Consider the following 12,545-nt stretch of genomic DNA (forward strand, 5'->3'; position numbering starts at 1 on the left):
ACAAAAAAAGTACTTTGATTGTGCAAAGCAGAACTCGAGCCTTGCCTCTCCCAAGGAGATCAGACAAGACCTGACACTTTGACCTTTTTGTCCTTTTGGTGGTGAGCAGGAAGGTGTTTACTTATGATAATGACTTTTCAGCTGGCACGCACTCGCACGTTACAAGAAAATTGATTTCGGGACACGGGTGCGAACAAGGGCGGCACCATGTTGTCAAAGAGCAAGCGGGTCTCAGGTCACGTGCAACCTTGTCTGTTTACCTTTGCTCCGGGTTTTTCGCATAAGCTAACGTCACCACTGAAAAGTTTTGCCATTTGTTTTACCATAAAATATAGGTGTCAAACTCAAGGCCCTGGGGCCAGATACGGCCCGCCGCATCAATTTATGTGGCCCGCAAAGACAAAACTTCACGTGTCAATACAAAATAAAAAATTGAGTTCACTTTTAAAAAATAGAGATATTGATAGCAACTTCTATTATCATTATTTTTTTCAATATTTGAACAGTCTCATATTCCAAAACTAGTTATCAGTTTGTTGTGTAGCCTGTGCTGTATACAATAAAAGGATTTGACAGTCATAATGGCTCTCTGAATGAAAACTAGTATGACTATGATTTGTTTGACACCCCCGCCTTAAAACAAAACACAAGTGACGCTTAAGGGAGTTTTATGTTTACATCTCAGATCGGATTAGACTGTGGTTTTGTCTATTTATGAGCTTGTTTACGGCTTATCAGCAAAATATGCTAAATCCAAATGATGATGCTAATCATTTGAATCAGGTGCATTAGAAGAGGGAAACATCTAAAAGGATAGCGGCCCTCATGGACTGTTGATTGACCCAAACCCAAATACTGTTATCATCCAGGTAGTGCACCCTCTCCTGAAGCAATGTGCCAGAGCCCATCTATGGAGAATGTCACGACAAGGTGATGCTTGTCAAAAAGCAATTTGACAGAGCATTCTTTCTTTTGGGACCCTTTGCACATCCCAGAAAGGGACACCAGATGTGTGAAAACTCTTCCATTTTTCGTAAGTCCATTTGTGGTTAGAGCCGGTTTTGTGCCTGACTTGACCTGCCGGCGACGACAGAGGTGAAGTGCGAATTTGACTCACCTGTCAGATTTGGCAGACCTGACATGGCTGCGACCAAAAGGCAGAGACAACTGCCATCGGAAAGGTCCAAAAGTGGCAACGAGGAAAGAGCCACGACGAAGATGCACAGCGATGCATCGCAGATGCGTTTTCTCCATTAGCGTTTAAGACGAGAAGTTCTGTTTTGGACCGTAAAGAACGTGTTTATGAGGCGAATCGGGCTGGCTGACTCGTTACCTGCCGTCGAGCCGCAGTGTGTCCATCTGTCGGTGCACTAATGATGTTCTACGGGAGCCGCCTTTCCCACGTCGCTCAGATGACCGAGCCCCGCGAACGAAGATAATGATGGCTCCATCGGAAAGCTTTTCACAGGCCGTCATGTTCAAAGCAGCAGCATGACTTGGCCGCTTGACTTGTGCAACAAACTGCAACCTTCAGCCATGTTGGTTTTTTTTTCCCGTCGCGACACCGCCATTAGCGCTACAGAAAGCTCTCATTACGAGCTATGTTGGTCAGAACGCCTCTTTGTTTCCGTCATGAATCATAGGCTTCGTTTTCTGGCGAGCCATCGCTATGGTTACGCCGCCAACCCCTGCCAGCCAATCATAGGTTGACGGGGCACTTTGCATTTGTTAGGTCGCTGAGCTCATTAATGAAAATTCTGTGTTTGAGGTAAAGCGGTCCCGCCTGATTGCTGGCAGGTTAACTGATGGGAATCTCACATTCCTCTGAGCTTCATACCTTGATGGCAAATGCTGACCGTCCCGGCGCCACAATTAAATGATTATGATCTTCTCCTTCTGCCAGTCGCTGTCGGTCCCTATCAGCTCTTTCTTTGCGATCGCCCTCCTCCTTTTTTGCAGTCATCGCCTTCGGGATTGTGGAGTGTTGCTGTTGTTTGTCATTATGACACAATCTCAGCCTCTCGTCCTCCGTCTGTTTGTCTCGTTTCTCCCGACGTGCGAGTGGACCTTAATAAACATTCCCTCGGACTCTCTCATTCTATACTTGTTTTGCCGAGCCCCCCGCCCCCCCCCCCCCCTCCCCGGCCTCCCTTTCTCAGCCTATCCATTTATTCTTGCTTACTATGTTGAGATTAGGTTGTCGGTGTCATTTAACTTCCTGAGCCACTTTATTGTTTTGGAGTCTCTCTGAGTGACCTTCCTCTTTGTGTGTGTTTTTGTATTATTGACCCCTGACCTCTTGAAACCCACAGCGAATAAGGAAGTAAAAAAAACACAACACTACGGAAACAGCGCCTCAGTGTGAACCCTTTAGATCCGTCTCTGTCTATCTGAATTGATCTCAACCTCAACTATTTCTCCTTCTCATCTTTATCTTTCCCGTCCCCCACTTGTGCCCTTTTGCAGATGAAATTGAAATGCTGGAGCGCCTTTGGCTGTCAGGTATCTGCCATAATGACAAAATTGAGGTGATGAGCAGTAAGCTAGATATTGACAACATGGCTGGGGTCTTCTACATGCTTCTGGTGGCTATGGGCCTCAGCTTACTGGTGTTTGCCTGGGAGCACTTGGTCTACTGGAAGTTGCGCCATTGCATGGCCACCAGCTCAGGCAAACTGGATTTCCTTCTAGCCATCAGCAGGGTAAGTCTTTCAAACGTACGTTTTTCTTGTGACAGAGTTCGGCCTGTGAATCAAACTGATGAATTAGTTTCTGTATAATGATTGCTCAATGTCAGGACGTCAAATATAGAACAAAAATATTTCGGAATTATTCCGTGCGAGTGTGAGCCTTTGGAAGTGTGAGGTCTGGGGTCAATTCAATTCCCCTCCGTCACATGAAGGGATTAATTGAAATTCAATTCTGCTCACAGCCCGGATACCCCAGTCCTTTGACAGTGACCTTGCAGTCACACACCGTGTGCTCGCCATTATATCCTCAGAGATAATCTTTCCTCGCCAAAGTTGTGATTAAAACAGTTGATGTATTTACATGATCGATCATTAATCAACAACCAAACAGTTGCTTGCCTAATATCGATCTAGCGATCTATCTTCTGAAATATTCTTGGGAGTGTCTCTCACTCTGTTTTTTTTCCCCACTAAAATCTTGTGACAATCTCCTATTTTTGTTCTCTTCTCCTCAGGGCATGTATAGCTGCTGTAGCTTTGAAGATGAAACCGCACCAGGGGGTGCTAAATCATTGACTTCTCATCACCATACAGCGATGGTTCCTGTCCCATCTCAAGCGCACGTTATTTCGACTTCAATGACCAGCCCGGCTATTGTCATAGCCCAGCAGCAGCAGCAGCAGCAGCAAACGCCGCAGCAGCAAGCGCAGTCGGTGTACAAGACACCTCTACCCGGCTCTCCTCCCACCGTGGTGCGTTCAGGAACAGCAGTGGGTCCTTCCAGCACCCCCATTGCCGGCGCACCCCTCCCTTGCTCCACCTTCCTGCCCCGGCCGGATCGCAGACTGGCTGTGGTGGATCGCTGGAGACTGCCCAAATCTGTGACAGCCGCCAACCCTCGGGCTGTAAGGGGGGGCATTCCTGACATGGGACCCTTTGCTCAAAAAGTCCCGACAAACTGGGGCTCGTCTGCTGGAGGAGCTGGGGGACTTGATGCTTACAAGAGATACTATGGTCCCATTGACCCTGAGGGACTGGGGCCCTGCATGGAGCAGCAGGCAGGGTCCCAGACCCCCAAGACTCTGCCAAGGGGCCACCCCCAGCCCCCTCCAGCCAGTGTGGCCTTCTACTCAGAGAAGGGCATGGACCACGGGGTAGGGAAGAGGGCGGTAGGTGGTGGCAGCGGAGGTCAGGGGAAAGTGGCTGTTAAACCTCTCGGAACCCCGAGACTGCCTCCCAAGAGTCAAGCCCCTCTGCCTCCTACACCCCCACTGCCACAGCCCTCCCCCCCTCTCCCCTCATCCTTTTGGAGAAGGCGAAGGCCCAAGAAGCCCAAAGAACCCGGAGGGCCGCTGTATGAGAACATTCTGCCGCTGGGGCGGAGGGTAGAGGCACGAGATGGAGTGAGGGAGGGAGGAGGAAGGAGGGCACGCCCCCTTTCTCCCCCACTCTCACTTCCTGTGCCAGTACCCCTCAGCCCCTCCTACACCCCTCCCTCGCCTTCAGCGTCCTTGCACTATACGTCCACGTCATCTTCGTCCACGACGTCGTCCACGTCCACATCCTCGTCTGCCTCCTCGTCTCGTTCCAGCTCCCCCACATACTCTTACAGCTCCTCCAGGAGCACCCGGGACAGAGCCCGAGGCCTCGACGAAGAGGAGGGCGACGACGACGAGGAGCTGACGGAAGAGTCGAGCCTTCTCCTCGGAAGGGGGCGAGAGAGGGAACGCTCGGTCGTTCGGCCCCGCTCGTCCAGCCACGGGCGCCCGCCTCCGCCCGTACCCCCCAGGAAACCACGCGCATCCTGGGGCGACAGAGAACGCGAACGAGAGAGAGGGGGCAGCCAACTGTCTCAACTTCAAGAGTGGTGGGCGAGCTGGAGTGAGAGAGAAAAGAGCGGAGCCGGGGCAGATGCTGAGAGGCAAAAACGGGAGAAGAAGAGAAGAAAAGAGAAAGAGAAGAAGAAAAAGAAAAAGAGCAAAAAGAGAAAGAAGAGGGAAGAAAGGGAAAGGGAACGTGAGCGAGAAAGGAAAAGGCGGAAAGTGAAAAAGAAGAAGAAAAAGGCACTCAAGACCAAGAAAAGGAAGAAATCTACTGGCGGGAAAAGATCAGAGCCAGAAGACGGCGATGTAGAGCCAGAGAGGGAAGCAGAGGCGGAAGGAGAGAGGGAAGCGGGAATACAGGACTACTCTTCCTTCTCTGCCCAGTATCGGAATACCTTCGGGGAGAAGCGGCGGGATTCGTGGGAAGTAGAGCGGGAGAGAGCGGGAAGGGATGCAGGAGAGGAGGCCAATGACAGGGAAGGGGAGGACAGTGGGAGAAGTAGAGAAAGGCCATCCAAATCATCCCATCCTCATTCCAGACGTCGCACCCCCAGTAAGCGCTACCCTAACTTGAACAAACTCCCAGCCTCGGTCAAATTTTGGGTGAACGGAAGGGGGGATGACTCAAATACTCCCCCCACGTCCCTGCACCCCTTCTTCCCGTCCGGGAAGCGACGAAGAAGTGGAGGTATCGATAGGGATGAGGGCGCTAGGGGAGGCGAGAGGCGTCCCTTATTGATGCCTTATGAAAAAGAGAAGTCGCAGACCAGAGAGGGGCTTTCCCTGCAAGAGTGGGACTCTGACGATGATGACGATGATGATGACGATGAGGAAGAGGAGGATAGGGAAAGAGTTAGGGAAAGGGCAGGCGAGAGGGGGCGGAGGGCCGGTAGGGGAGCGTTGTCTGAAACGGAGAGGGATAGGTTGGACAGAAGGGCGGAGGACAGTTACTCGGATGAAGGCTCATCGGGCGAGTTTGGACGTTTTGAAAGGTACTGGGAGGGAGGCGGGGGCAACAGCTCCGGGGTAGGGGGCATAGGCGGCGGAGGGTGGTTCTTTGGCACGTACCCCTCCAGAGAGAGGGGAGGCAGCATCAATAGTCGGGATGATTCGTTGCTTGGAACGCGAGCAGAGGGATGGATTGGCACTGATTTTTGGAGCTCGGGCGCAGGTGTAGGTTGGGAATCGGGGGGAGGGAGCGGGGGACTGGGCTCGCAGTGGCCACCGCCACCTTCGGCGTTCCCTCCGCCGAGGAGATACTGGTCTATGGACAAGATCCCGATTAAGGGTGAGAAAAAGTGGAAGTCTGGAGGTAGGAAAAGTAAGAGGCAAGCGAGGAACAGAGGTGAGGAAACTCGAAGGGCCACCATGTGTTCCTGTAGCCTTTACCCGCATCCGCATCCATACCCTCATCCGCACAGTCGCTCACACGCCTCTCATTCCAAAAGGTCACCCGCCTCACTGTCGCATAGCCAGGAAGAGCTTCTCCCCCATTGTCACAGTTTCAGCGGGGGCTCGCGACCCAAACCCCTTCCCTCAAAATCAGATCCCGGTCAGGCTAAATCAGGCAGCCAATCGAACCTCAGCACACAGCCTAGCGAGCTGGCACCTCAACCTCCGCCGTCACCACCTCAGCAGCCATCTCTGTCTCCCACTAGCCTCCCGATGCCTATCCCGCCTCCGCCCTCCTCATCTTCGGTCCCGCCTCCGGCCGGGGTGGGGATGGCCGGCCCGAGCCAGATTCAGGCTTCGGCCAGTGCCAAACTCCAGTACCAGAGACTCCGTTCTGTGCCACAGCCACGAAGGTTCTACTCACCTCACCTGCCACTTAAAGCCAAGAGTCTGTGCTCGCGTCGAGGGTCAGCTCACTTCTCCAGCCTGGAGAGCGAGGTATGACAGGGGGAGACGAGAGAGGGAGACGAAGCAGCGAGAGCCTCTATCCTAGAGCGCCGTGGTGCCGCAGTAGCCGGATCCGGAGACGTGGCCTCCTTGGTAACCATCGCTAATGGGCTGGCGGCCTTCACAGCGGGAACAAACGTGGACGGCGGTCCCGCCGCCGCCACCGCCATTGCTCTGCATGAGAGCGACGCCGCCGCCACCCGCTCCCTTGTACGCGTTTTCGTAAGGGCAACGGTGAGACGCCACACCAGGTTAAGCTACACCCTCTCGGATGGACCCCACGACCACCGGAGTGAAGTCGAGGCCGCGTCGGCGGGGAGAACAGCTCCAGAACTACTCCTTCGCTCCGAGTTGAGCTTTGTGATGTCATCCGTTCTCCTGCCCTCACCGGGTCACCGCTACGGATAAGTCCAAGTCTCCAACCCGTGAGTAATGATGTCATATTTGTACACACGCGCAAAACGTCTCCCTCCCTCTGGCTGAGCTCAATTTGGTGGGTTCGAGGGGTCACTCGCCCTCCCTTGTGGCGTTTTTCAACACAAATGCCGGACTGCTTCTCAAAGGTGAAGAGATGGGCCCCTCTCGTTTGTAAATCAGTTGAAAAGCAATCCTCTCCCCTCTCTCGTGAGCCCGACCGTCACCTTTCACGGGGCAGTGAGGACAATGCGACTTATGCACTCTTTGACCTTGCAACACCATCAGACCCATCTAGCTCTACCCCTCCCCTCCCCCCTCCTCTCTGTGATGTCACATTTGATTAGAAACCAGTGGGGTCGACCGTACAGGATCCATTCCTCCTTGTCGGAATTGTGGCTCCAACCAGAACTGAGAGTATTTGAACAAAAAAAAAAAATATTTAAAAGGGAAAGAAGAACAAAAAAAAAAAAGACATGTAGCATCGTCTTTATTTTCTTGACACTGTCTTTGATCTCCAACCTTGTTTTATGTTCTGAATATATTCCTCTCACTTGGTTCATATTTTGAGAAAGATGAGGCTGGATGTGGCTCGTGTTGGACGTGGGAAAGATTCAATTGTGCCAAATATCCCCACAATTGCTTTTAGGTGCTTTTTACATGACATGATTTATTGTCACGGTGAACGTGCTCTGTTATTGTCCCACAGCACACACCATCCTATAATCGGATCAAGGGGATGATTGGTGCAGTATTTGTAATTGGCACTAGATGGCTGCATAATATTCAAGTAAGCTTTGGAGACAATTGTGGAATTATTTGAATTTACATAATAGACGGCGCGCCGCTTATTCTTTTTACCAAAGTGGCCATTGGCAAGATGAAGAACGGAAAAGTGCTTTAAAACATAATTAAAAAAAAAAAAAAGCAGCAACTCTGTTATCCAGCCAGCTTTTGGAGATTGTTTACATGAAGCACAAGTATTTTTCAGGCATATGCGCAACAGGTCGTTATTTGCCGGCACGTTTAGAAGAATCACCTGTTTTTAAGGAGTGCAATTTATTATGACAAAGGATCTAATTAGAACGCTGTTTTTTAATTTAGTTATTTATTTAGTTATTTATTTAGTCTTTTGGGGTTCAGCAGCACTTCTTGGGAAATTAGGCTGAAAGATGTTCTGCGAACGGTTTGTGGCACGCATTCAGTGGGTAAATAACTCGAATGATGTAAAACGGTCTGATTGAGCAATATTCCAACCTTCGATGTGACTGACGGGGGGATGCCACAGCTGAAGCTTTTTCATCGTATTTCAAACGAAGCATTTTTTATCAGGCGGGCTCAGACATTGCAAATGCGTGATTTACTTTGGATGGGTCCGCTCCAATTCAGTTGGGTGTGATTTTGAACGAAGCCGGCTTCGATCGAGCGGAAATGTTTCTGTGTAAGCGGTGCCAGTTGTTGCCGGGGCATTGCAGTTGACAGATTCCATTTGCCCCCTACCGAATCTCTCACACTAAGACCAGCCACAGCCCAGCTCTTCTTCTACTGTAGTTGAATGTAGCGTTGTCACGATGTAGCAAAAAGGACATTTACTTTTAGACTTTGTAGCTTTTTGGATGCTGTCGATAATGACTGGGGAAAGGGGGGGGGGGCGGGGGGTGACTTGCGGTATGAAGGACTGTGTGTGTTATATTTGTGCATGTTGTCACAGATCAAAGGCTTAGTCGACCTTCTCAATCCTCCCTTGCAAAAAAAATATCTTTTTTGCTTTTTTTTTCTACAACTGCGTGGGGGAATTTCAAGACAAAAAAATGTCAATCTGTCACCATAACAGAAAAGCTCCTTTTGCTATTCTCACTCAAGCCCCGCCCCCCCCCCCCCTCGAATCAATGCATGTTGAACTGAGAATTAAATCTCCAAGATTTGTGTCGTTGGATTCGGAGCAAAAAGGAAGGCGCCTTTTCCATGTGCTACTGAGTCTGCTTTCCACTTTCTCCAAAGCGACGTGTAATCGCGGCAACACTTTGGCTGTGTTCAAACAACCGACAGGGCTTCAGCCTGCAATGAATGACATCGAGCGGTATTGATTTCAAATGAGGCGCTAATTCTAAAGTCTGTGACTGCATGAACAGAAGTGTCTCTTCAAATATTTTGCTCCTTTTTGAAAAGATTTTTTTTCTTTCAAGTCGAGGAGAAGGGAAAAAAATATATATATGAAAATATACTGTTTTTGAGAATGTACCATGTTATACTGTGATTTAACTGAGATATTTTATTGTATTCAGATCATTTGAATTCTATTATTTAACAAGAAATATATATGTACAAATAAATATATACATATATATATATACAGACACAGGTATGTATATTAGTTAAGTTTGGTATATTTGGAGGAAGTGTTAGATGAACTAGTTTTAAATGTTTTAGCTTTGTAGCAAAACTAGAACCTGAAATCATTTTTGAATTTTGATTCCTCCTATATGACTGTGAAGACTTTAGTGCCTGTGACAAAAAAGACAAGTAAAAGTCTCAACTCGCTTTTCATCTGTATCTACCACAGCTAATTGCTCTGTCACTCCTCTCGTACTACCTAGAATTACTTTCCGATGCCCCCCCTGCCTCCCTCCCTCCCACATCACTATGTTCCTTGGCACAGTCTGCGGTCTCTTTTGCTAGCTCGCCTCCTGTTTTATTTGCAAGCCATGGACATTCTTCGCTCGTTTGAGTTCCGGCAGAAAGCAATTTCTTTAATTCCACGAGCGACTTGCCTTTGTTTTCTGAGCGTCACTCCATCTCTCACTTAGCAAAAACAGAGACCAGTAGATACTGTGTTCTTGCTCCTTTTGACTGATCGTTGACCGATGATCAATTCGTCGCTCTTACGGGAAAAACCTTTGAACATTGTTCCCACGAATGATGTGACTCGAGTGTGTGTATCCGACGACCACGCCACTGTAGCAAGTCTGGGCTGTTAACCACACCACCAGCGAGCGAAGGAGGCCGCAGTTGCTATGGCGTTGCCATGGCATTTTCATGGCGTTGCCATGGTGTCCTCTGCACCGCCACCACCTGGTGCCTGCTGGGTAATATAGCATCAAGTCCTTTAACGCCGCCCCCCCCCAAGCGCTGATCAAAGATCCCGCTCGACTCAGTCCCGGAAAAAAAAAATAGTAAAAGCTAGCTAGCTGGCGCGAATTTGTCTGCCGCGGCGGGTCTGATCTGGACTGGACCGGTGGCGATGATAAATGTTTCTATTACCCTTATCTTGTAATCCTTCCATCTTTAGTGTGTTGCATATCATGGATAGCACGCGAGTGTGTGTCTAACCCGATGTTGCATGTGCTCCAATGTGTTGCGAAGGCCTTCGGCAGCTTGCTTCTGCTTTCGTTTGCTGTGTGAAAGCGTTTGCTTTGCCCCGGCATGCATATTTAACGGCCGATGCAGCTCGCGCTCAGCCAATACCGTCCAAAGCCTCGCCTCCGGTGCTCTGATCAGGCCTTTCATAATTTAGGAGGCGATAAACCTGCACCCCGGTCGGCTGAGACAATGTCTTTGACGACTTGCCCGGGAGATTTTTTTTTTTTGTCTCCGGAGGATGAACGACATCTGTTCTGCTTGTTTGTTGTGCTGTCTGTCGCTCTTGTTTGCGCTCGGCCCGGCTCGGCGCCATCAGTCACTTTCCGTTTCGGCACGTCCTCTTTAATTTGGATTCCTTGACTTGACTCGCTCCTCTTTTGATTTAGCCTGTCGTTCTAATTTATCAGATTCACCGTCCAGTCCGGCCTCGGCTATCTTTCGGCCCGCGACCTGGGAAGCGATACGAGTGGTGCTCCGGAATTCAAACAGGGTCCTCATTGGCTGAATCGGCCGTGAATTATATCAAGGAAATCATCGGAGTGCCACTGGTACTACTCGGCAGGTCCAGGGTGTTGGGCCATCTCCCCCAGTTTCTCTTTACCCACAGAAACCAGCGTGTGTGAGTGTGTGTATGCGTTTTCAGCAATGTACAAAGTTCTGCTCTGGTAACCTCTCGAACACCGAAGGCCTACTTACGGGTTGCTAAGGCAGGTTTCTAGTCGAGTGATGATGTTGCTCGGAGCCCAGACTGCTCTGGTCTGTGCCCTAATTCAAATGTGTTGGTTTATTTGACATTGTCTTTCCGGGGTGGGGCTGGAGGGTCAGTGCTGCACTTACTTCTTGAGAATTGCTTCATAAAATATGATTCTCTTTCATTCTTCCCTGTGGTGCTGTGTTTCCTTTCACTGGTGCGTCAAGAATGCAATTGGAAGTGGTCGAGTTCTCGTGTGGGTGTGTGTGTGTGTGTGTGTGTGTGTGTGTGTGTGTGTGTGTGTGTGTGTGTGTGTGTGTGTGTGTGTGTGTGTGTGTGTGTGTGTGTGTGTGTGTGTGTGTGTTGTCTTCCACTTGGTGAGGACCAGTTTTTCCACCAACACCAAGAGCCCCTTCCCCCAAGTCTATTTTTGTGTGAATTTGGTAGACGAGGTAGACCCCGGCGCATCTTATAATTTAATGAAAAATGTTTAGACTGGCTAAAACAAGGTCTATTTTGCGGCGCCAGTGGTCCAACACAGTTTTAGTGGATTTGATCGAAGCTTTGATTTGATACGATTTGACCCCCAAAAACTTCCACTCTCAAACATTCTGCCTGAAATTCTTCATCCAACTTTGGCCCTTTGATCATCTCCCTCAACATAACTACACACACCATCTTCTGCTTTTTCAACTTCATAAACCGAGACAACCAACTGTGAAACAACACCTCAAAAAGCACCCGACACCTGAACCCTAACAGATTTGACGGGCCAGGCAATTGTGCGATGCTCTGCCCACCGCCCCCAATCTGGCGCTTCTGTGATCTGCTAATTACACATGTTTTGTCACGATGATGGCCTAATGGCTAATTGCATTGTGATGCCTCTGACGGTACACCCACTAATGACTTCACGCTCTAATAAGATTGAGTTACAGACATTTAGATCACAGTCTTGCCAAACATTGATAAGAGGTCAGTACGCTGTGATGGCTAATATCAATCCCTGCAAAGTGAAAATAAATCTCTTCTAAAATTGTGTTGCAAACCTGCCAAACTTTAAGAATTAAAAAAAACAAGTGAAGTGTGTAAAACGAGACTGGGAGAAATCAAGCTCTCGAACGCTGTGAAAGTTTTTGTCGATTATTCTTGAACCGAGCCCCCCTCAACTGTCGACTGTCAATCAAATAAGACGACGACCTGGAAAAATGGATCGCTGATCCTCGTGATTACAGGTTTCACCTGTGGAAATGCAACCAGTTAAAAGCCTTCTGCGGCTGGGATGCAACCCACTAGGCGGTCGGGGGGCTTTTCCAGGCTGCAACTCTTAAGTCCCGACACTCACTGTCTGTCTGTCTGTCTGTCTGTCTGTCTATCTATCTATCTATCTATCTATCTATCTATCTATCTATCTATCTATCTATCTATCTATCTATCTATCTATCCATCCATCCATCCATCCATCCATCCATCCATACACCCAACCCACCCACCCAATTCCATTCATCCATCCACCCACCTACCTACCTACCTACCTACCTACCTACCTACCTACCTACCTACCTACCTACCTACCTACCTACCTACCTACCTACCTACCTACCTATCTATCTATCTATCTATCTACCCCGCTCTTTCACCTGCAAGCATTCATGGCCGAGGCAACGA

The 12,545-nt window shown here is 49.3% G+C and overlaps 1 protein-coding gene across 1 annotated transcript in view; it reads left to right on the top strand.

Annotated features, from left to right (window-relative positions):
• Positions 1-8,405, top strand: part of grin2db (glutamate receptor, ionotropic, N-methyl D-aspartate 2D, b) — a 28,190-nt gene extending 19,785 nt beyond the window's left edge. The window contains exons 14-15 of the mRNA XM_085918679.1: positions 2,467-2,702; positions 3,206-8,405. Of these exons, the coding sequence (XP_085774805.1) occupies positions 2,467-2,702; positions 3,206-6,409 (3,440 nt within the window). The 3' untranslated portion in view covers positions 6,410-8,405. The remainder of the gene's footprint in view (positions 1-2,466; positions 2,703-3,205) is intronic.
• The last annotated feature ends 4,140 nt before the right edge of the window (positions 8,406-12,545 follow it).

This window comes from Syngnathus leptorhynchus, chromosome 8, assembly GCF_054491065.1.
Source record: "Syngnathus leptorhynchus isolate UIUO chromosome 8, UIUO_Slep, whole genome shotgun sequence".
NCBI lineage: Eukaryota > Metazoa > Chordata > Actinopteri > Syngnathiformes > Syngnathidae > Syngnathus > Syngnathus leptorhynchus.